The following is a 25900-nucleotide window of genomic DNA, read 5'->3' on the forward strand; positions in this document are numbered from 1 at the left end:
TTAAAGATTTATTTATTTATTTATTTGTTTATTTATACAAGCACTGGGTACAGTGAGAAGCACAGGAGGGTGAGAGAATTCACCAGAGCCAGAGCGGGGAACAGAACAGGCAGACTGACGAAATACACTGCTGAGGGGAGCAGCGGGTGGCAGGAGAGGTCTGCGCGCCATGTGGGACCCTCCTCCGGTGGCCGGGGAGCAGACGGGGATGGAACCGGCGCTGCAGAGGCTGCAGGCAGCTTCGCAACCCAGCGCTCAACCACTGCACCACCGGGGAGGCCCGCATTAATGTTTCTGTGTCCTTTGGGTAAATACCTAGGAGTGGAATTGCTGGATCATATGGAAGCTCCATCTTTAGCAGGTTGAGGAATCTCCACACAGCTTTCCATAGTGGTTGGACCAGTCAAACTTGTCAAATACTACAAAAAACCTTGCTGGGATTTTAATTAAGATTGAAGGAACCTATAAATCAACTGAGAGCTTAACACTATTGAGCACACCAATCTAACTAATATGATTAAAAATACATTGACATTGAGTTAGTCTTTTTAAAAACTCTGTCATGTTTTGTAGTTTTCATTATTGAGATCTACATAATTTCTTAAAAATTTATTCCTAAATATTTTATGCTTTTTAATGCTACTGAAAAATAAAACTTTAAATTAAAAAAACTTCCTTTGCCTACTGTTTTTTAGAAATTGACCATATATCCTAAGATCCTGCTTAACTCATTAACAGTTTTCTTTGTTGAATACTTATGACTGTTTATATGAAAATCATGTATTTCCCAATCAATGGGGACCACTTTACTTCATACTTTCTAATATTTATTCATTTCCTGGTCTTGTTGCATTAAATAAGGTTTCTAGGATAACGCTAAAAAGAAGTGGTTAATTGGAAGAGTCTGAGAAAGAGCAGTTTACAAGTTATGTCTTAACATTGTCTGAACAGTGCCTTTTGGTGTGCTGATGTTTATAATTTTGACAGGTTAATTTATAACTTTTTGGGATTCTTTTTGGCACGTTTCCTATCTAAGAAATACTTCTTCAATCCAAAGTCATAAATACTTTCTCTCAAGTTTTAAACCTTTAGCTTTTCAGGTCTCACATTTTGAGTTAATTTTTGTATCTGGTGGGAAGTAAGGTTCATGGCTCAGTTTTTGGCATATGAATATTCAATTGCTCCAGCACCATGTATTGAAGACTATCCTTAATTACACAGTAATGTATACTAGTAATACTTGAAAAAAATACAAAGCAAATTTAAATGTCATTAAAGATTTAAAAACATTGACCTCCCCGGTGGCGCAGCGGGTTGAGCACTGCGCTGTGGAGCTGTCTGCAGCCTCTGCAGCACGGGTTCGATTCCCGGCTGGCCAGGGAGAAACCCAGACCTCTCCTCCCTTGCCCTGCTGCTCCCCTCAGCAGTGTCTTTGGTCTGTCTGCCTGTTCTGCTCCCTGCTCTATCTCTGGTGAATTCTCTCACCCTCCTGTGCCTCTGACCTAAACCCCAGTTCTTATATAAATAAATAAATCTTTAACAAAAAAAAAAAAAGATTTAAAAATACTACTAATAAAGCTTATATATAGGACCCATTTTCCTTCCTGTTATAGATGCCTGCTATGAATATTCTGGGAGCTAACATAAAACAACCAGTGAAAATATTTAGCATTTCTTCTCTGTGTCCTGAGCTGTACTAGTTCTTGTTGACAACAGAATAATCTGACCACCATTATAGCAAGGGAGGTCATGTTTCTCAATTATGTGCAGAAGCAAGTGGTTTTGGAATGCTTTTTTACTGATTTATGAAAATCTGGTCAATGATTCAGATACTCTGAACTTCTGTTTTCCCAAGTGAAAAAATATTTTTTTTAAGCTGTTGGTAGAAAAATATGCACGAAATTTTTGCAAGATGCTAGGTACAGCTATTTTTCATAATAAATTAAATCTCTAATAGAAACAGGGCTACTTAGATTTTCTGTTTCATGCTGTGTAAATTTTAGTAACCTGTGTTTTCAAAGAAATTGTCCATTTCATCTATGTTAGAAAAGTTAATGACATAAAATTGTTCATAATTTTATCTGTGGATAAGGAAATCATACTACATAGAATTTGTATAGTGATATCTTCTCTTTTACCTGAGATTGGTAACTTTTTTCCTACCATATCTCACCCCACCAATTGATTTCTCAGTCTATGTAGAGATTTGCTAATTTTATTAATATTATCAAAAAATCAATTTTGGTTTTATGAAATTGCCTATTGTTTATTTTCTATTTAAGTTTCAGCTCACATCTTTAATATTTCTCCCCTTTTTTCTCAGATTGACCTAATGCTATTTAGCTTCTTAAAGTGGAAGCTTAGATAACTGATTTCAAGCTTTTCTTCTCTGCTTATATAAACATATATATCTAGGGCCTGCCCCTGGTGGCACAAGGGATTAAGCACCACACTATAAAGCAATCTGCAGCCTCTGCAGCACGAGTTTGATCCCCGGCAGGCCAGGGAGAAACCCACATGGTGAGGCAGACCCCTCCTGTCTCGCCCACTGCTCCCCTCAGCAGTGTATTTCAGTCAATCTGCCTGTTCTGTTCCCAGCTCTGTCTCTGGTGCATCCTCTCAACCCCCGCATCTCTGGCCTGTACCCCAGCTCTTGTATGCATAAATAAATAAATCTTTTAAAAAAAAAAGTATATATCTAGAAATTTCCCTTTAAACCACAGCTTACTTGAGTCTTCAACTTTTGATATGCTGGATTTAAATTACCATTCTTTTTTTTCCCCTCACATTTTATACATTTTCAGTTACTACTTCTTTTCAAATACTTATATTCTGCCCCTTTTACTCTCTTTTTTGGGGGCTCAATTAGATTTATGTTAGACAGATTAATGTTATTATATTGTCCCACATGACTATGAAACTGCTATACATAATTCACATATAACCCTTGGGAAAAAATATTTTGTCTAGAATTACCATTATTATGGTATGGCAGGGTTAGTATGATTAAGTGATTGTGTGACTACCAAACAGTATTTCTTCAGTCATTATTCAATACCTACTGTAAACTGAATACTGCAAAATACCACACATATCAAAATACAATAAATCATTTCTATCCTTCAGGGATACCAAGCTTTGCTGACTTGACATAGATATTTTATATATATAACTGAAATCCATATCATTGTCATATTTTTGTGAAATAAATAAAAATTGCCAGTTTTCTTACTTTTCTACTGCAGATCGTTTCTGTGACTTACTCTTGTAATTCAAAGCCATTTTAGTTTCCATTCCAGTGTAGATAGCAACACCTGCAAAGGAAAATGAAATAGCCTTTGAACATAATCATCTAGTATCTTTCACAAGAAAAATGTACTTTTCTAGCAGGAAAGCACTCAAGCAAATGTATTGTCTGACGGTTGTTACAGCTTTAAGTCTTCAGAGTTTTAAAAGGCTTCCAAAGTACAATTTTTGGAGAACTACATTCAACTGCTGAATTACATAAGGCATGGGGATTATATTCCTGAGTTATAACTGAGTTATTCCTAAGGATTATCTGAACCAAAGATTTTGTCTGCTAATTGCAAGATACAGATAATTTGCATTAGAATTGATGGAGGAAAAGGATTTGGAAAGATAAAGATGGCTGCGAAGGGCATAACAGCTATAACAAAGAGTATTATTAAAAATGACAGAACTGGAAAGCACTTTCTGTTACACAAATGGATTAGAGTCAAGAGTTTGAATGGTCTTAAATACCGGAATCTGGAGTACAGATATACTTTCATAAACATTGGAGAGATTATATGCATATCACAATAAGGGGACTAGATATAAGGAAAGTACAATTTTCAAATTTTGTGGCTATATGAATAACTCTGAAATGATTGAGAATAATAGTAACAATATTAATAATAATAATGGCACTAAAGCTGGGGAGTGAATGAAATTAGGTAAGACCAGCCTTATAAAAAAAATCTCTGGAGTTAGATATTGGTTTGAATGCTAGCTAGTTCTGCCACTTACTATTTCTGACTCCTTGGGTATGTTATGTAATCCTTCTGAGTCTCATTTTCCCTGACTTTAAGTGGTGGGAAGAGAAAAAATCCTCATAAAGTTGTGTGAGGTTTGTGTTAAAAGATTAACAAAATGCCTAGTGGTACTGAGGCAAAAAAAAAAAAAAAAAAAAAAATAACAGGTTCATCTAAAGGCATTCAAATACACATTTCCTTTTAAGAATGTAAAAGGTGTTATGGTTAAAGAAATTAGTATTAACAATATATGAGAAGGTCTAAAAGTAGAAGAGTAGGCCTAAAAAGCTCTGGCCTGTAGGACTTTCTCTGGCTTTTGCCATCAGATCATTATGCAAATATATAACATAGACCTCACCAAAACTAGTTATTTTTAAATATATGGATTTTCTCTATTAGAGTGCCTAATACTGAAAGATAACATACAGTAGAGTTAATAGGAAAGAAGAGAATGAAGAAGACAACTTCAAAGTCTGTAGACATCCAGTGATAGCATAAATTGAACAGAATATGTCCAACAAAAGTTGGAGATGTCCTGAAATGGGAGGAGCTAGTTGAGAGCTAAATGTTATCAACTACAGAATTTTCCTAGAGTTGTCTCAGAGCACAGTAAACTTAGATTTCTAATGAACATAAACTATTTATCTTTTTGATCTAGTCAATAAATGTTGAACAAATGGATGGATGAATGAATAAATCAGCAGTTTTATTAATTCAATCTAAGGAATAATCAAAATTATTTCAATCTAAGAATAATCAAAAAACTGCACTATCAGGTCAGGTTATATTGGGTCTGATCCATCATTATCAGGAGTGCTGGAATTATCTTTTTGACATTCAGTTTTACAAGTATTCACAAAGAAATACATAGCAAGAAATACATAGCAATATTGTTCAAATTCGGAATTTACAGAAAATACAATGTGAAGTATAACTATCACTTTGCAGATGATATGATAATATACATAGAAAATCCTAAAAACTCCACAGAAAAATTAATCAAAATTATAGACCAGTCTAGTAAAGTAGCAGGATACAAAATCAACACGCAAAAATCAGTAGCCTTCCTATATGCAAACAATCAATCTGAAGAAGAAATTAAGTATTAATTCTTTTATAATTGAAACCAAAAAAATCAAACACTTGGGAAAAAACCTAACAAAAAAGGTGAAGCACCTATACAAAGAAAACTATAAGACACTTAAAAGAAATAAAAGAAGATGGTCTCACTCATAGCAGGAATTTAGAAAATCTAAATAAGAGACCAGGAAAAAGACTAATCAATACAAAGTAAAAATCAAAATCAACAAGCAACTATAAACCAGAGACACACTACGGGGCGGGGGGTAGATGTGGGGAAAGGAAGGACTAGAGCCAAAATAAGGGGGGGGGGCGGTGCAATTGTATGGGGAATATAACCAAAACGCAAATGCATACATTGTGCAAAGATGAAAAAAGATGTAAGAATTATATAAAATAAAATATTTAAATAAAAAAAAGAAATAGAAGAAGACACAAGAAATGGAAAGACATCTCTTGCTCATGGATTGGAAGAATTAACATTATCAAAATGGCCATCCTACAGAAAGCAATTTACAGATTCAATGGTATTAATAAAAATTTCAATGACATTCTTCAAAGAAATAGAACAAATATTGATGAAATTCATATGGAACCATAAAAAAAACCTCAAATAGCCAAAGCTCTCCTGACTAAATAGAAGGGGAATGGAGGTGTACACTCCCTGATTTCAAACTATACTACAAAGCCATAATTAAAACAGTATGGTACAAGAACAAAAACAGACACACAGACCAATGGAATCAAACAGAAAACCCAGAAATAAACCTAATATTTATGGACAACGAATCTTTGACAAAGGAGCAAAGAATATTCAATGGAATAAGGACAGTTTGTTCAATAAATGGTGCTGGGAAAACTGGACTGCTACTTGCAAAAGAATGAAACTAGACTACTACCTTACACCATGCACAAAACCAACTCAAAATGGATAAAAGGTTTGGACATAAGATCTGAAACCATAAAATACACAGAATACAGGCAAAACACTACATGACATGCATCTCAGTAACTTCTTTAAAGATTCATCCCCCACAGCAAAGAAAGTGAAGGAAAACATAAACAACTGGGATTACATCAAACTAAAAAGCTTCTGTACAGCAAAAGAGACACTAACCAAAACAAAGAGACACCCTACTGATTGGCAGAAAATTTTTGCACACAATACAACTGATAAGGGACTGATGACAAAAATCTACAAAGAGCTCACATGACTCAACAAAAACAAAGTAAACAATCCAGTCAAAAAATGGGCAGAAGAGCTAAAAAGAAACTTGTCCAAAGAGGCAATGCAAATGACTAAACAGGTATATGAAAAAGTGTTCAACATCACTTATAATCAGGGAAATGCAAACTGGTTCAACCACTATGGAAAGCTGTGTGGAGGTTCCTCAAACAGCCAAAAATGGAGCCACCAAATGACTCAGCAATTCCACTCCTAGAAATCTACCCAAAGTAAACAAAAATATTAATTCAAAAAGATACCTGTACCCATATGTTTCTTGCAGCACTATTTACTATTTATATAGAAACAATCCAAATGCCCAAAAGTAGATGACTGGATCAAGAAGATGTGATATATATATATACAAGGGAATGCTATTCAGCAATCAAAAAAGATAAACTCATGCCATTTGCAGCAACATGGATGGAGCTTGAAGGGATCACGCTCAGTGAATTAACCCAGAAGGAAAAAGAAAAATATCGAATGGTTTCACTTATAGGAAGAATATAGGAGAACCAAATAAGGGATCAGGAAAAAAAATTAATAATAATAATAAATAAAACAACAAAATTGGCAGGCAACCATAAATAAGAGACATTCTATGAGGGAGGGGGACGAAAAGGGATCAAAAGAGGGGAGAAAAGAGCACAAGGGACTATGGTGATGGTTCCCGGGTGAATTGGTGGTGGAAATTTTATAGGAATACATAACGATGTAAAAGATATAAATAAAAAATAAATTATTAAAGAAATACAATGTGAAGTATTAACACAATCATTGGAAAATTATAAACATTTAGGTACATCATCAATTATCCAATTAAAAGATCATAACGCTGTGTTTATAAAAAATTTCATATGAATAATAAACATGAATCTATAATGAAAACATGAGTATATACAAACCAAAAATTTCTTTTGTGTTTTTCAATCTGGCTCCACGAAGCAAGAGACTCTCTGGCCCCAGAGGTCTAGGGAAAAAAAAATAACCAAAAGCAATGACTATTAAAAATTCAATTCAATTCTAAAATGACATCTTCAGCAGAATATACTTGAGCTACAGTTATAACACTGCTTTCATATAAAACATAAATCTTAGCTACTATAAAGCTGTCTAAGCCAACCATGATGTTAGTTACCATAAGAACAAATACCTGCTTTAGCATTTCAGTCACTTTCAGATCAGTGGCTCAGAAATAAAATTTATGTAAATAAACTCACAAAGCTACTAGTTTCAAAGATTTTAAACATAAAACACAATAAAATAAAAAAGCAATGATTTTTAAAATGTTTAACAGAAGATGGAATTTGAAGCTAAATTAATAGTTTTCAAAGGAAGATATAAAAGGAAAATGCAATTAAACATTAACTGTAGTATGAATTGTGTATAAATGCATGAGTTCTGTACAATTAAAATTACACGGGATTATAAAACCTAAGTAGATTAGTACTTTTTCTAGGCAAGATAGACATTACAACTTGACTACTTGCATTGCATACTTGGACCACCGATACTCTTGCTGTTTGAATTTGTCTCCATAAAGGAGACAAAAAACAAGAACAAATAATTATAAAGGAAACTGTTTTCTTAGTAATAGCAAAATGTTAAGACTCTGTTGTAGATAAGTAACAAAGTCTTAATTTTGCTATTTTTTTTTTTTAGTTTCCATAATGATTTTATTTTTTTCCCTCCTAAGCCACATTTTCTTTTTTTCCCTTTTTTTTTAAATTTTATCTATTATTTCTTATATTTTTCTACAACTACACAGTTGTCCAAGTCAAAAAGAATCTGAACCAATTCAGAGGATGTACGTAAGCCCAAACACTGTAAAAAATTCAATGAATGAAGGAGATGTTTGGAACATGGTTAACAGTACGTACGGTTTTATTAGCTATTTAGACTTGGAGCACACTCTATGGATGTCAAAATCAGTATTCAGGAGCCATAAAAAAACTCCTTTTCATTTGGTATGGTTCCAGCAGAATAGAAAAAACTGTGCTCTTATCAGCAGGTAAAACTGAGGTAAGACAGAAAGTTTCAAATTAAAAGATAATTTATCAGATAACTAAGGTTGCTTCGGCAAAAAACATGGCTCACTTTTTTTAAATCGTTCCAGATGCTAAGGTAACATAATTCATCCTACACTTAACAAAGACCTCACTACAAAGTTTACTGAATGTTGTTAATGTTTATTAAAATTGTGAATCAATGCTGATGTATATTTTTGGTGACTTATTTCATGCAGCCAATGTAAAATGAACATGTCTCCAGAAAAGAAATGTTAATTTGATTAGAAATTTAAAGGTTTATTCCAAATTTACTCTAATCCAGTCTTATGGATAACATCATCTCATCCTATTAGCAAATCTTTGAAATTGTCCAAAACCGCTCATATAGGAAGAAGAAATCAACCAGAATACTGAAGGCAAGCAATCTGAAACAACCAAACAAATAAAAACCCAATCAGAAGAACTGAGGTTCTGGATTGGCTACTAAAAACTCTGTAGTTTGTGCTGAATGAGTCTGAAGTGAAGAAGACCACAATTTGTACACATGCTAAACATTATAAAACTTTTTTTTGTGTATTCTAGACTTTAAATGTCGTAGGTATAAGTGTGTAAGGAATTGAATGTGAACTGTTATGTTTCTGTTACTATCTACTATTATTAGAAAAATAAATACAAGTATACAAATGATCTGATTAAATTATTTTAGAATCACTTTATGGCATTTGTTTCACCTTTACATGCTGCTGCTACTGCTAATTAGAACATGAAATACAAAATGCTTTTAAATTAGCCCTCTGATGGTTTGCTGCTTACTTACCTAATCTCCTTTTAGTTTGATTTTAGTTCTTCCCCGAAACAACTCTTACTTAAAAGTAATTGAACAATTCAAACTTATTCTTACCTTACAATTTCTTCCATTTGTTGAGTTATTATCATTCGTCCGATGAATCTATCAAAGAATTTACCATGTTACTAAAAAAACCACTGATGTGTATTTATGAAATAATAGGTGGAAAATTTTAAATATATTTGGCCCTATATTTATACATATGAAAGTCAGCAATTCTGTATATACATATAAAAGGTCCAATATTCATGTTAGAAGTTATAAAAGTAAATACATACTAAGCTTTAAAAAATATAATACTCTTGCCATCCCCATTCCAGCTATGAATGATGTAATGAATTAAAAACATATTTTCAAAATAAGAATACAAATATTATTGCTATTATCAGTCTGGTTATCATGAGTATATATTACTGCTACAAAGATGCATATATTACTAACCCAACACTGAATGCTCATACATTTCATCAGTTTACTAAATAATGCCTCCGGTGGCCAAAATCATTCATTCACTCCTTCATTTTCTTATTCATGCATTCATTCATCCAATAAATACTCACTAAGCAACTACCATATCTGAGTTCAGTGGTGGGGACAGAGCAGTAAGTAGAAATGCATCAGTGAATTACACAGCTCTTTAACTTTTGTTTGACTGAAATGTGGAGTGCCCTATTCTCACAATGATTTTTTATGGCTTGTCCTTTCAGTTCCAACTACCAAAACAGCTCCATAGCATACAGTCACTTCAAGTGTACAATTACTTTATGTGACAGTGAGAGGTACATTCTGAATTGAAGCAAATTATGGCAGGGCTTTATTATAGCAGTCATATTTTCTAGTCATATAACTAGGACTAGAAATAGTATTCCTTTCCAAATGTCCCCTATCATCCTTCCTTTTTTTCAGGTCACAGATGTTTTTTCTCTTGTACACTTCGACTTCTTTGTTTTTTACTAATCTCTACTTCCTTCAGCTCCTTGTATTAGAAAGAAATACTGTTTATTCATTTTTTTATTATTCCCACTCAATGAAATTTTATGTAATCTTGGAACTAAGTCTTAATATTAGACTTAGATTCAAAGAACTAACTCAGCAGGTGTCTCCCGGGGCATCTTTTACAGATGATGTGGGATCAGTTATTTAATTTTTTTTTGAGCTAAGCTCCAATACAACAACTGTTTTCCTTCATTTTAATCTGTCCTGTTACCCTTGATTCTAAGTCACTTATATCTATTCATGTCAGTTCCATGCTAGACTAACCTATGTTTTACTTTCATTAACCCTTTCTGCACATCCACACTTTGTTTTGTTTCAAAGTGAAAACAGCTTTATTGTTCACCTTTCTGATTATAAAGATTACACGTACTGACACATTATATAAAATGATTCTGACAATATAAAAAGACATCAAAAGGGAAATAGTCACAAGTAATGGCACTACTCAAATACAAACACTATTTTGGGATATGTTTACCAAGCACATATAAGTATGTACTTAAATACAAAAATGGGATTAAAGCATAAAAACTGGTGGTAACATTTTCCCTACTTAAAATATTCTATCAAAAACATACATTTATTTTATTTTTAGTGGCCACACATAGCGTTGCATTTTTGGATAACTACATAACTGATTTAAATAATTCACTACTGATGGAAGTTTAGTTTTTCCAACTTATGGCTAGTCTAAATAATGCAGTCTATATAACCTTGTATGCATTATCACTACACATTTTTTTAAAGATTTTTTAAAATTTATTTATGCATACAAGAACTGGGTGTAGGCCAGAGATGAGGGAGGGGTGTGTGTGTGAGAGGATTCACCAGAGACAGAGTGGGAAGCAGATCAGGTGGATCCACTGAAATACACTGCTGAGGGGAGCAGCGGGTGAGACAGGAGAGGTCTGCTGTGCCATGGGGATTAGCTCCCTGGCCCGGATCTAAGCAGTGGCTGGCCATAGCTTGATAGCAATGAGGAGTCAAGGCTGATACAAATGTTTTTGGGCTGACCATCAAAAAGGATGAACTGTCATCAACTGAAGTGGAAAAGGCTGTTGGTAGAGTTTTGGAGGGAAGATCAGCAGGTCAGTTTTTAACATGATTAATTTGAGGTTTTTTTTTTACCACAAATTCAAGTGGAATTATGTGAAAACATGTCTTTGGGCCTAGAATTTGGGAAAGAAGTCTGGGATAGAGACACAGATCTAGATCTGGGAGTCTTTAGCATGTAGATGGTCTTTAAAATCCTCAATATGGAAGAGACCATGAAAGGAGGGCGTATAGAGAGCACAAATATAGGGGAAAGGACAGAGGACAGTCCTGGGGCTCTTTAACATGAAATTCAGGGAGATGATGACAAATCCGCATAAGAAACTGAGAAGGCAGGATACTACTGAAATAGGAGGAAAACAAAGGGAAAGGAGTGTCCTGCAAGTCAAGTGAACAGAGTATTAAAGGAGAGAGAGTGATGAACAATTCAATTACTAGATTCTGATTTGGTAAACTGGTAATATTTCCTAAAAGTAAAACAATGGAAAAGTCAGGTATTGATGAACTCATTAAAAGTGATCATTAAATTACTGCAGAACTGAGGCTACTAGCAGGGAAGGGAAGGTGGTAGTTGGAGCAAAGTGGGGAGGGTGCCCAATGGTATGGTAAATAACTATGGGTAAAATTGGTGGTGGGTGTGATGTGGTGACATACATCTGAGGAGGTATGAACCTATTCTCCGTATAGTGTTCTAAAACAATGTTATTTTAATTAAAAAAAAAAAAGACCATTAAGAATACTGTGTGAGCTAGAACTTTGGTTGTGGGGGAGGGTAGCACATACACATATCAAGCATGAATCTGTACTGTTGAAATTATAGTTTTATAAATGAATGATAAATAAAATTTCATTTAAAAAAGAACACTATACAGTAAGAGGAAATACTTTCTCTGGAAAAAAAAATCACAAAAACAAACCATATTCATTCATGAAATATTAGAAAAGATGGAGAAGAAAAAGGTAATTAAAAAGCAACTGAAATCATACCACCAAAAAATTAACAACTAATATTTTGAAATGTAATTCTTCCACGTTTGCAATTCTTTCTGTAGCTATCAACTTTCATATCTTGCTGCCTAACTTCCTAGCTAATACAGAATTGTATATTTATTTTTTTATAAATGTGCTCATATGAGAGCTCCAACTCTGTACCTTCTTTTAGCTAACAGTATATTTTGGCATATTCCCATTAAATTCTCTAATCTCTAAAATCATTAAATTTTGTCAAAAAAATTTTAATGCCTACATATTTCATCTTATATCTGTACCAAACAGTCATTTAAGCATTCTCTTACATGGACATTTAAAGTACACTAAACACTAAATATTTTCCTTATATTTACCATGTAGTAAAGTGAAAAAATACAGTTATGGATGTATCTTTACAGTTAATGGGTTCCTTAGGAACAGAAACTATGCTAAGTCTTCTTATTTATCATCTATCACAAGCAAAAAGTAAATGCTTAAAAGTAAATTTGCTAAATGTATGAATAAAAATAATATGCAAAACAGATTTATGAGTAGTGAGCTAGATAATTATCTTTCCATTACAAATGTTTTCTGTAATATATAGTTATATTACATTTAATATAATTACATTCTGTAGTTATTTATATTTAAAACAAAATATATACTTTCAGTAAGGGAGAGAAACAGAAAACAGAAGATTATTTAATAATAAATTACTTCCTATTAAAATATTTTTGCTGCCTTCTCCCAGTTTTCCAAGATAACTTAAAAACCATCCACCATAGCTTAGTCATATTTAATCTTATGCTGCATCATTTTCCAGTTTTTAGTAATTTTTTAAAAAATCACATTGTCTGAGACCAGAAAATATAGAAATCCTCACAGTTAAATGTATCTTAGAGTTTAAATCCTCTTAAAGTATATAACTCCAGATTTTTACAATTAACTAGAATATTCTGTACTGCATTTGACTGTGATGAAGGTGCAAGAGATTTATAACATCACATAGAGAAAATTCCTTTTTTTTAGGAGTATTTTATTTTATTTATTTTTTTAAATAAATTTTATTTTTATATTCCCCATACAATTGCAACCCCCTTATTTTGACCCCAATCCCTCCCCTCCCTGCCCCCCAGCCCCCATAGAGTGTCTCTGGTTCATAGTTTTTTGTTGATTTTGATTTTCACTTTCTTATAGTTATTCATTTGAGAAAATTCCATTTTAAGGGTTCAAAACAAAGACATGTAAAACTTGAAAAAATCAAAGACTAATGGCAAGATTTTGAAATATTTCAACCAAGAGAGGCAGATGTATAGTGTGACAAGAGCTGAAGGCGATTTTTACAGTGTAGTTAAAATTTATATTCTATTACCAGTAAAACTGAGTAAAAATTAGTTTAACCTGTCATACAAGTTTTAATAATAAAAACTGTTTCCATCCATAGCTTACTTTAAATGGCAAATGACTGAAAGATGACTTTCACTGCAAACTGTTAAAATGAGTTACTCTGTTCTTTTCCCTCCTTTAAAAACAAGATCTTTTAAAGTCAGGCTCTATTTTCTTTTCCTTGTCTTCTTCTTTTCCAGAGCAAAGCCTTGTCTGGTTCAACTATACCTAGCACTCTCTGGTGAATATTCTTACCCTTTTGGGTTGGGGCCTATAATACAATTTATGTCAACTCTGGTGGGAAAATCTTGAGACCAAATCCCTTATTCTCTTCTATGTTGCCTAGGTTTGTGTGTAGGGCCAGAGACTTTCCTATTTCAGAAACTGAGGGAGATTAATGCAGCTGGCTGGCATAGGGGGCTGCCATTGTTCTTGGCAAACAGCTGCTGGACCTCTTCTCCAGTGCTGGGCCCAGTGGTAAGTCTCGATGCCTTCCTCTGCGAGGGACTGGATTCTTTACCAGGCAACATTTTCCTCTCTTCCTTTTCTTCCCTTGTATCTATCTGTACTTTCCTGAAATCTTACAGTGAAATCTTTCAAGTTTAAATTAGAGTGTTTTTGCAATAGGCATTCTAGAGTATAGTTGGATATACTGCCATAACAGACACCCGTAATGAGTTGAAATGTCAGTACTCCAAGTCTGACCAACTAGGAGTCAGTGAATGGGGGCATCTCATCTCACCCACCTTTAGGATAGATCAACCTTCCAGTTGGGATCACAGACGTCTGCAGTGAAGGAATGTTGAAATCCCAACTTTCTGGGACACTAACTACCCAGAGGGCTGGGATGAACCAGTAACAGCAACAACCCTGGCCAGGATTTCTACTCATTTTCTATTTTCCGTATGTTACATTTTCTCCACTTTGTGCAAGCAACTGACTTTCGTGGTATGGGGTCTGGGTGAGGAATTCAAGTGAGTATCTGGAATCAGGTCTTAATAAAATTTAGAATCAATCACCCACTCACCACAGAAGAGAGAGTTTGAGTAGCAATTAGATGTGGAGTAAGCTGGAGAGTTTTTTTCCCTCCACTATAAGGAGTCATTTTCCTATTCCTCTAATCACACTGTCCTCTTCTGATCACAGTCTTTGAGCCTTCTGGGATCTGGCTTGGTTGTGTTCAAACTCCTTCATATTTTTCACTCCTAAGTTCCAATTTGTGGGGCAACACAAGTCTTCTTTCATATTTCTCCTTGGAACTCATACTACTGTCTCTGTGAGAGCCAACATGTACCACCCCTTTTCCCAACCTCCATTTTAGCTAAGCCCTTTGGGATGGCATCTGAAGCAGCAAGGGAGAGCTGCTACTGTTGGAGGAGCTTTAATACTTTGGACATGCCTAGAAGAGAGGTGAAGGTTTTTGCCACTTCAGACTCCTAAACTTCCCCTTACAGAAATCCAATGAAGACCAAATGGTGAGAAATCTTTTATTTCTCAAATTTAAAATGGATAGGAAAGATATTTTGGGGTTAAATAGTTCATTAATAATTATAATTTTTTACTTTAAAAGATTTTGGTCTAATATTGTTTGCTTACACTGAGAAGGTAATTTTCTGTCTTTCCTATTTGTCTCTTAAAGTTAGACAGTTAGGGCAAGGAAGGCAATGCCTAAAGAAAATTGAATGGCCAACTATACCCGGGACCCCAGGAAAGATCTGTCAGGGCTTGAACACACAGAAGGGAGAAAGGCAGCCCTCCACCCCAACATACAGGCAGGTGATAAAGCCCAAGGAGAACAAGAAGCACCCAGAGCAGGGGAATTCCATGAAATTGGCAGGTTTGTGGGTGATAAAACACTAAATAGGTCAAGTAACACTCCGAAAAACAAGTTTCCCCCTCCCAAGGGAGAGGTGGAATAGACTGACTCCAAGACAACTCAGGCCAACTGCCCTACCTTGGCACCTGTTGCCTGGACTGATAAACTATACCCCAGGAAGGGAGTGAACAGTTTCTGTACCCTCTGTAAGACTGGAGCTCCCACATTTCCCTCACAGTTGCCCTAACCGAGGACTCTGCTTGCCTACACCTGTTTCTGGGTGTACTTTCATTCTGTCTCTAAATAAAATGTATTTTTGCTTCTGCTGAAGACATGCCTATGAATTCTTCTTACACCACAGACAAGGACCAAGAAACCCTGAAAGCTGACATTAAAACTGTTGTATTTTCTGGGCCTCCCCGGTGGCGCAGCGGTTGAGCGCTGGTTTGCGAAGCTGCCTGCGGCCTCTGCAGCACCGGTTCGATCCCCGGCTGCTCCCCAGCCACCGGAGGAGGGTCCCACATGGCGCGCAGACCTCTCCTGACGCCCGCTGCTCCCCTCATCAGTGTACTTCGGTCCTTCTGCCTGCTCTGCTCCCCGCTCTGGCTCTGGTGAATTCTCTCACCCTCCTGCGCTTCTGACTGTATCCAGTGCATGTATGAACAAACAAACAAACAAAGAAATAAACATGCCTCTATAAAAAAAAAAAAAATTAAAAAAAAAAAACTGTTGTATTTTCTAACTCAAGATTTGGCTTTTTCCACCTTGTGGTACTGTTCTGGTCTGTTCCATGGGTAGGAAATTTTATTTCCCCTATGTGTTCCTAGTCTTGTAAAAGGGCCACCTCCAGACTCTTTATGGTAAAAACTGTTAAATTACTTTGGACTTTCTAGTAAACTATAAAGGATACTTATTGGTTGGTTAGAAAAACTTCTAAATTGCTTATTAGCCTGTGAAAAATTTAGATATTTTTTAAAAAATCTAACTTTCTTATTAAAATTAATTTGGTAAAAGAGAACTACAAAAAGAAAATGTGGCTTTTTGTGAGCTAAACTCCAACCCTAAGAGTTCTGATTAGGGTCTATGAACAGGCAAAATGCAAAGAAATCTTAATGTATCCTCTCTTGACCTCCTCATGATCTATGAATAAGGTGTCCTTTTGTCCCTCAGAAATGGTGTTCTCAGAAAGATCAAGTAGAAACAAGGACTCTGGGAAATAATCTGACTTTTCTCTGATTGAATATAAATGGCCTTAGTCTTGGGTCCTAGAAGTTTTGGTAACGGTTAAAATCAGACACTTATATTAGCTTCCATGTTATACTGGAAACGTCCTTGATATAAAAGTACATAGGAGGAGAATGTAGCTAAACAGGTATAAAAACTTAACCTAGGGCCTCCCCGGTGGCACAGCGGTTGAGCACTGGGTTGCGAAGCTGCCCGCAGCCTCTGCAGTGCCAGTTCGATCCCCGGCTGCTCCCCGGCCACCAGAGGAGGGTCCCACATGGCGTGCAGACCTCTCCTGCCGCCCGCTGCTACCCTCAGCAGCGTACTTCGGTCCTTCTGCCTGCTCTGCTCCCCACTCTGGCTCTGGTGAATTCTCTCACCCTCCTGCGCTTCTGACTGTACCCAGTGCTTGTATAAATAAATAAATAAATAAATGAATCTTTAAAAAACAAAACAAAACAAAAAAAACAACCTAAAACCTGTTATTTGAGGAATTAAACTATCCTTACATGGAAAATGGGTATGGCACTGGTGAAATTGTCCACCCATCCAAAATTTCTCCTAGGAATTTAAGGAGGCCTTAGGAAACTGATGCAAATTACCTGCCCTACCTTCTTTTTAACTAGAGTCATTCTTAGAAGTACAAATTAAAAGAATATTTTCTTATCTGAAGGGATTAGTAAAGAACTATTTAGAAATTGAACTAATAAAAGTTCTCAGTGGTTTCACAAATATTGGTAAAGTAACAATTTCTTAAAATTAGTACACATGTGGATGGCCAAAATTTTAAATGAAAATTAATAGATGTTTGTCTTTGTGTCTTTTGCTCTGAAGGATTATTATATTAGAATTCTTATATATAGTTGACTTACAAATGGTGCCTATTTAAATATAATAACCCAAAATTTAAAAAAAACCAAGATCTTTCAAAATCTAACAAACTGGGAATGCAAACTGGTCTAAAGACTATGGAAAGCTATGTGGAGTTTCCTCAAATTACTAAAACTGGAGCTACCATAAAACCCAGCAATTCCACTCCTAGGAATCTACCCAAAGGACACAAAAACATTAATTCAAAAGGATACCTGCACCCCTATGTTTACTGCAGCACGATTTACAATAGGTTAAGATATGGAAACAATGCAAATGCCCAAAAGTAGATGACTAGATCAAGAAGATGTGGTGTAGATACACAATGGAATACTATTCAGCAATCAAAAAAGATAAATTCATGCCATTCGCAGCAACATGGAGCTGGAAGGGATTATGCTCAATGAAATAAGCCAGAAGGAAAAAGAAAAATATCAGATGGTTTCATTTATAGGAGGAATGTAGGGGAACCAAGTAAGGGACCAGGAAAAAAAAAAGTAATAAATTAAAAAAAATCTAAGAAACTAAAAATTGAAATATAAATTTTAAGGTTCTAATTTAAATAAAGTATCCTCTAAATAATACAGTAATGAAGACAAAGATATGGCCCCTGATTATAGGAGGGGTGTGTGTATGTGCATGCACGCATGTGCCACACACACCAATAGATTATATTGTTCCAGTATTGTTCTAAGAAATAATCTTACTCTTCCTTTAACTACTATTATAAAGTGAGCCACAAGTTCCTAAAAAAGTAGGTAATGGGAAGCATCTGTGAATTAAAGCACTACTTTTGAAATAATATTTTTGCTTAGAAATCCAGTAAGTTTTGCTTGTAGCTTTCTTCCCCTCTTAACTGCACTCCTTCTTTCTCTTCCCCAATAATGTCTATAATTAGCTAAAAATTTCATTGTATTATGTTTATGATCATGAACATGAGATCTGTAAACAGGATTTAAAATGAGTATATTGAATATCACACTATACCTGTACAAGTCTGCTTCTGGTTGCTGACATTCTATTACAGCTACAAGAGTATCCAAATTGGCAACTGTTTGTAATACTGCTGTTTCTGGAACTGCCACATGTGTCTGGGGGGAAAAAAAGATTAGAACACTGTAGTAACACTGTAACAAGGGTAACTTGCCAGAGCAACAAACATTAAGAAGCATGCAAGTATTCTAAGATAATAATAGTATACTTAATCTATAGAATGATCATTCAGGAAAATCTTTTCCCAGAGCTGAGGGTATAAGTGCTAAATTAACTATGAATAGTCTCTAAATTCTTTAAAAGTTATATGTTAAAACAAAATAAAAACATCTAAAAAAAGGATTAAATCGCAGTGTCAAGACACAAATGTCCTTAAAAATCATCTATTTCGAATCTCTTTACAGATGAAATAATTGTATACTGTATTTGACATCACTCAACTAGATTGCTGAAGTAAAGAAAAAGAAGAATGTAAAATAAAAAGGAGCAAAGGGAGCTATCATACCTATCTACAAAGTCCATTGTATATAGAAAAAATTAAGTCTGGTAATCTACTGCTCAAAGTTTATTTTAAACAACTTAATGGGGAAAAATGTGCATTTTCACCCTTGATTGTATTCTGAAAACAGAAAATTTAAACATGTCCTTCATCTAAAAAAGCAGCAAAATATTAAAAGATTGTATTTTTCCTGAAAACACTTTTCATTTTTTCCTTAACCATGTGAAAATACTCTTGAAATAAAGATATAACACTATTTCTTTTAAACAACTTAATTTCTGGAGTTTCTGCAAATTAAAAACTTTATCCTTTACTAGAACAAACTTCATGACCTTAACCAAAGGGAAATATCACTACAATCCAGAGACTTGTTTACTAAAAGTAATACTCAAATACAAACATGAACAAACCTTCAAATTAGTTTCTCCATCCAAACTAGCAGTTGTAACGTGACATGAACCATCAAGTCGGTCGGAGGACAGAAGCACCAAATCCGCAGGGAAAATTTCATCTTTGGCTATTCGGACAATATCACCCACCTATGAAGAATTTTGTGGAAAAGTGAATGTATATATAATAAAACACTAGAACTTATTTTTATTGGGCTTCAAAGAAAGTGATCTATCACAATATTTTAATATAGGAAAGCAGGTTCTTAACTGAAATGTGATCATACTAGAATTATATGCTGTGAATATGGAGCTTTGTCAAAATATTAAAAATAGACCTATCATATGATCCAACAGTTTCACTCCTAGTTATCTACCCAAAAAATGTAAAAACAATGTTAGCCAAGTGATGAAAACAACTGATGTGCCCAATTATAGATGAGTGGATTAAGAAGATGTGATATAAATACGCAATGGAATACTACTCAGCTATAAAATGGGATGAAATCTTGCAATTTGTGACAACATGCATAGTATTGGAGGTTATTGCGCTAACATGAAGTAAGTCAGAAAGAGAAAGCTAAATGCTGGATGACTTCACTCATTAGGAATATAGAGAAACGAAACCAAGGAACTGACAAAGCTAAACCAAATAAACCCTTAAAGTAAGACTGTAGAATTAAAGGTACTACAGGGAAGAGACTGTGGAGGCTGAAGAAGGAAGGAGTTGGAGGGGGAGGGCACCCAATGGACTACAGTGGACAAGAATGGGTATGATAACCCCTAAGTCACATACAGTGTTGTAAACCAACCTTACCTCGATAAAAAAATACAAATTGAAAAAACATTATATGTTGTGATACCAATATATAACTGATTTTGATTATTTACTAAATACATACCCGAATGTTTTTTGATCTAGTTTTTACAAGGCCACCACTTCGAACAACATAAACAGGAGCTCCATTTACTTCATTATCTGAGTTATGTCGCAACCAATCTTCATATCCCTGTAAATATCCAAAGGGGGAGGAAAACACTTTTTAGTGTAATTAGAACACAGTTTTGTCAAGTGGGAAACAAAAAGCCAGAAACTCCTCCAAAACATTTCATAAAAGAATTGTATTAGGCTTTTTTGATGCATATATTCATAGGTATTTGACATTTGTTCCTACTAGAAACACTGTTCTCTTGGTTTTTATTACTGGTTTTCATAGTACTCTCCAATTATCCCTCAATTTCCTTATGGGAAACTCCTTCTATGTCACCTTTATGGGCTATTTCCTTACCCTTCACTCTTTCACTATAAGAATTCTTCTATCCTTTGTCTTAAAACATTTCTGAGATTAATAGCACCAGTCCTTAGATATGTATCTCCTTTATGGGAAGCATTTTTAAGATACTTAAATTATGTTGGCTCCATTTAAATGTGGCATGTCATTTTTAAGGAAATTTGAGAGTCAAAACATCTTTTCTGATATTGTCAAAAAAGCACACTTTTTTTTAATAGTCATACAACATTAACAGATGAACAATAATAAACATTAGTGAGACATGTTACCCCCCCAAGACGGGTCCTGCCTTTTCATGTATTGGGCCCCTTGCCCAAGTCATCTGGTTATATCTTACCTTCTTCATCAATTGCTATTTTACCCATATTCCAAGATTCATGTCTAAGAATATTCCCCTCCAGGAAATCTTCCTTAACTAGGCAAAGTGTTCCATCCTTTCTCTGGAAATGTACAGTTCATAGCTCTTACTACTAGTACATTATTAAACTATTATACTTATTTTTGTATTTGGGCTCACAGTGGACAATACCATATATTTACCAGAGAACTATATTTTGCATTATACAACTAGAGAGAAGATTTAATATGCAAATATGGCTGGGGTGGTATTAAAAACCCCCCAAAACCTAACTTTGTTCATATTAAGTGTAAGTAACTAATGATAATAGGCTGGCTTTCATATTTTGATGAAAGTGCAAAGGGAAAAGTAGAGTAAGGGAGATTAAGAGAAAAAGGGAAATTTGGAACAGGGAAACTTCCACTTTTACAATCTTTTCAAAATTTGCTCTGTTGATACAGTAATGGATATATAAACCTGAATTGAAGTACTATGCATGCTTATTAAATGAACAATACTTAATAACAGTTATTACAAAAGAGAAAACTCTTAATTTTTGAAATTGTATTTCTAAGAAAGGGAGAAAATCCTTATAGATCCAATTTTCCCTTTGAAAATTATAGGATTTCATATTTTCCTTTTTTAGTTGTCAAGAAGTTCTTAACTACATTTAGTATGTAACTGCAATAACAATACTAATACAGGCTAAAGGGATAATCTTCCTGCTTCCTACCTTTAGAGTTTATATGTATTCACTTAACCCACTTTAGAAGGAAACAGGCTGTCAATTATGGGTATTATTCTATTATACTGTCATTTTTAGAAAATGGCATCACATTCCAGTTAAACCCAGTCTATCTATGCTTGGCCAAATATATATTGGAAGACAAAGAGCAAGAATTATGGCAGCATTTAAAAAAAATTTAATAGGGTAACTCATTTATTTACTCATTTATCAAACAAAAGAAGTTACTTATTGGAGTTCCAATACGTATGACCTTATTCTGGTCACTAGACATAACTTGGTACATAAAACAGACTACACACTTGTAAGGTGAAATATTTGAATAGAGCAGGAAATGAAAGAGCAACATGGTTGTTAGGAAAAACGTAAGACAACCAATAGGCCTCCCTGGTGGCACAAGGGGTTAAGTACTGCACTATGATGCAATCCGCAGCCTCTGCAGCACGAAAATTTGACTGATCCCCAGCCAGCCAGGGAGAAATCCACATGGTGAGGCGGACCTCTCCTGTCTCGCCCGCTGCTCCCCTCAGCAGTGTATTTCGGTCAGTCTGCCTGTTCTGTTCCCCACTCTGTTTCTGGTGGATCCTCTCACCCTACGCATCTCTGGCCTGTACCCCAGCTCTTGTTTGCATAAATAAATAAATCTTAAAAAAAAAAAAAAAACAAGAAAAGACAACCAAGTGGAAATGATGCACAATTCTGCCTGTGTGTGTGTATGTGTGTGTGTGTGTGTGTGTGTGTGTGTAGCTCAGGGAATAGTTTCAGGACAAATATATAAATTTGAGCACCATCAACATATAAGCAGCACTTCAAGATACTAGACTGAATGGAATCACCTAAAAAGAAACCACATACAGAAAAAACATACAACAAATATGTGCTACTTTGAGGAAATAAATGACAACTGAAAACCAAATAAATATGTAATTGTATGAAGTGATTTGGATGCCTGATTTACTTACACAAATTCTAGTTTCAAAACAAAAGTAAAGAAAAATCAAACTTACAGCAGTAGCATGATATTCTCTGACATGCTAGATACATAAATGTAACTGCTAATCTCTAGACTTCGCTTATCCTTTTTATGTAAGTAACAAATATAACTCCAGAATTACAAAATATTTACTAATTTTGTTTCACTATCAATTTAAACATCTTCTAAATCATATGAAAAGGAAATTTATCATCTTTGACACAAGAAAATTCAATTAACTCTCTTTGAGGCGGAAGATCACCACTGTTTAATTAAGACCTTCCCACTTTGAGATGTGGTAGCTATATAGATATGGTATTTCCATGAATTTCTTTCTTATGTGGCATGTTTACCCAGTAGTCCTGTTTTTCTATGCCTATATTTTTATATGAGTTCAAGATTCACCCAGAGTACTACTTTACATAAAAATCAACTTCACAGAGAAAGCTGTAAAATGTAGGAAAGCACCATACAATTTTCATTCACAAGTCCTCATGTAAGAATTACATGCTCTACTTCCTACAAATGTATTGTATTCCCTTTAAATATTGTCAAGCTCAATAAAGATGGTTACAATAATTAATCTGTCTCATATATAAATTGGTTTGTAAATATACAATGATTGTTTTTGGATGCTTCTTAGGTATGTCAAGGAAAGAATATATCTTTATAATGGTAATAATTCTGTAAGTTAACATGTACCTGAAAATACAATAGAGTGGTTTGAGTTTAATTATATATGCAATATCATTAAACAAATTTTCTGCTTTCTTATGGAAATTATTTTCAGAACAATAAATGTTACTTTGAAGTGGAAATATTTAGCAACTACTGAATGACTTCAGGGGGAAGACAACAAAAGAAACCATTTCATACCTGCTTTATGGCAGTTACTGTTATCACAAAGAATAATGGAAGTCCACTGGTAATTGGACTGGTAGGTGTATCTATCATAAGCTAGATTTAAAAAAAAGAGAGAATGCAGAGTATTATACTTTTATATTGTACCTGTCACATTAATACCTAAAATCTCACACTTACTGGAATTCTGAAAACACTATAAAAGGTATACCATAGGAGAAAGATGTAGTGAGTAAAATATTACTCTTGGTTTCATAACTTCACTTTGTTGGCTATTACATGCAATTGTAGAATATATAAATCTACTGCATACCCACAAATATTGCTAGGGTGGACTCAATTATTCTGCCTTCTTAATATACAGAGTACTTAATAAGGTCTTTTTCAATATTTTTCTAGGAGTGAAGCTACAGCTGCTCAGAATTTCATTTCACATTTCTTTGTTCATCCTGATAAGTGCTGAAAGGTTTGTCAGCACTTTTTATGGAGATTCAGAATAAATTAATCACCACTAGGGAGAACGAACAAGGAACGGTACTAGAGAAAGGGTTTTCCTACTAGTGATTCTGTTATATACAGTAGAGCCAAAGGGTACAGCTGAGAAAATAATGCTGTGAGCTAAATCATACAATTGAGGTTTCAATAAATTGCGAGAGAAGAAATTTCTGCAGCAAATTATTGTTTGGTTAGTTAGAACATGTATCTATTGATTAATTAATCTTATTTTACTCTTACAGCAATTAAATTTGTTCCATTCCACAGACAAGTTGGATTCCTGATCTTAGCTAGTAATCTCACAAATGCATACATTACGTGGATATGGTCAGAATAAATTTCTCACTTTTCAGAGAAAACCAAGCTAATATTCCAGTGATAAAAAACCAGAAGTTCCTTCTTTGCTCAGAAAGGAAAGCATTTTTTAAAAATAAATACTTGGTGATTACTTTAAATTTTTTTTTTGCTTGAAAAAAGTTGGGTTTTTTTCCTTTTGAAATTCTATGTTCTACTGAGTCCAGTTTATGGAAAAATTCAATGCCACATAAAGAGAGTGTTACGGTATTACCAGAAAATAACCTCCTTAAAAGAAAATGACAATTATTATTTTAAAATCTTGACTTATATTCAAATATAAAAATATATAATTGATATGCTGATGTGTGAAAGAGTACAATGTGAAATATTAAGAATTTGTCAAGCAGTTTAAAATAATATAGCATTAAGAAAATGGTCTAGTAGATAAAAATTTATACCCATGGGTACTCATAAAAATCTTTAAAAAAGAAATTTTAAAGCAAAATTTCATTTAAAAATAAAAAGCCAGAGAAATATTTTACTTTGTACAAAGATGACGCCATAGACAGAAATGTCCAAAATATGCATCGTATATTAAAAGTCAAAATATTTATGTTCTGAGGCATATCATCTGAAAGATGTTATTTTCTTGGCTTTAATTATAGTTATCAGCATCACAGTATATCAGTGATGAAATAAAATAACAATTAATCTTAAAATTCATGTGCAACATTTCAGAACTCTAGATGGTTTAAATTAATGTATTAACTGAACACAATGGGAAAACTCTGCAGGAAAAATATGGCCCTGCATTTAGAATGCAATGTGATTTAGAAAACTATCCCTGAAGAAATATTTTTAGAAATCATGGCCATAAACTTAACACCTAAGGAGTGATAAAGCTTACCTGAACCAAAAATATAATAAGAAAATAAAAGTTTGCCACTCTTCTGAATTGTTCAAATAAGTTTTTTGGAACAAAATTCCACACAGTATACTACAAAAAGAAAAAAAAAAGACATTGATAAATTAATATTTAAAAATAATAAATACTACATATATAAGAAAAGCAAAATCATATTTTACTAAGCCCTTAGACAAATTCACGTGACTTTTGATGTTACAGAATTTCTAGATTTTTATTCTTTTTCTTTTAGCATTTATCGGCAATTTTAGCATAATTTTAAAAAATGAGATTAAACTATCAATAGGAGATATTAATTTTACTATTAAGTCCTTGATTTTTAGAAGTTGGAGGTGGCAGATTTACAGCAACACTTTAATAATTTATTTTGGACACTGGTTACACAAAATTAAACTTAATTCATAAAGACAAATAAGAGTTGGCTGACACTAGATACAATTTATTTTATATTTTATTTAGCTCAGTGTTACAGATAGAAAAACTGGTACTATTATTTAATTATCCCTTCTTAAGTATGGAATATGGAAAAGTAAACTGTAGTGTGAAGAAGTTAAAAAATACTACAAATAAAGGATTATTGTTATA

At 34.0% G+C, this 25900-nt stretch overlaps 1 protein-coding gene across 1 annotated transcript in view; it reads right to left on the bottom strand.

Moving 5' to 3' along the window:
- The window catches only part of ATP11B (ATPase phospholipid transporting 11B (putative)), a gene marked incomplete at both ends in the record, with an annotated part of 81741 nt that overhangs the window by 46374 nt on the left and 9467 nt on the right, over positions 1–25900 (bottom strand). The window contains 5 exons of the mRNA XM_084232716.1: positions 18497–18600; positions 19412–19540; positions 20293–20400; positions 23614–23694; positions 25298–25387. Of these exons, the coding sequence (XP_084088842.1) occupies positions 18497–18600; positions 19412–19540; positions 20293–20400; positions 23614–23694; positions 25298–25387 (512 nt within the window). The remainder of the gene's footprint in view (positions 1–18496; positions 18601–19411; positions 19541–20292; positions 20401–23613; positions 23695–25297; positions 25388–25900) is intronic.

Source organism: Talpa europaea (genome assembly GCF_964194135.1).
Source record: "Talpa europaea genome assembly, chromosome: 4".
Classification (NCBI taxonomy): Eukaryota; Metazoa; Chordata; class Mammalia; order Eulipotyphla; family Talpidae; genus Talpa; species Talpa europaea.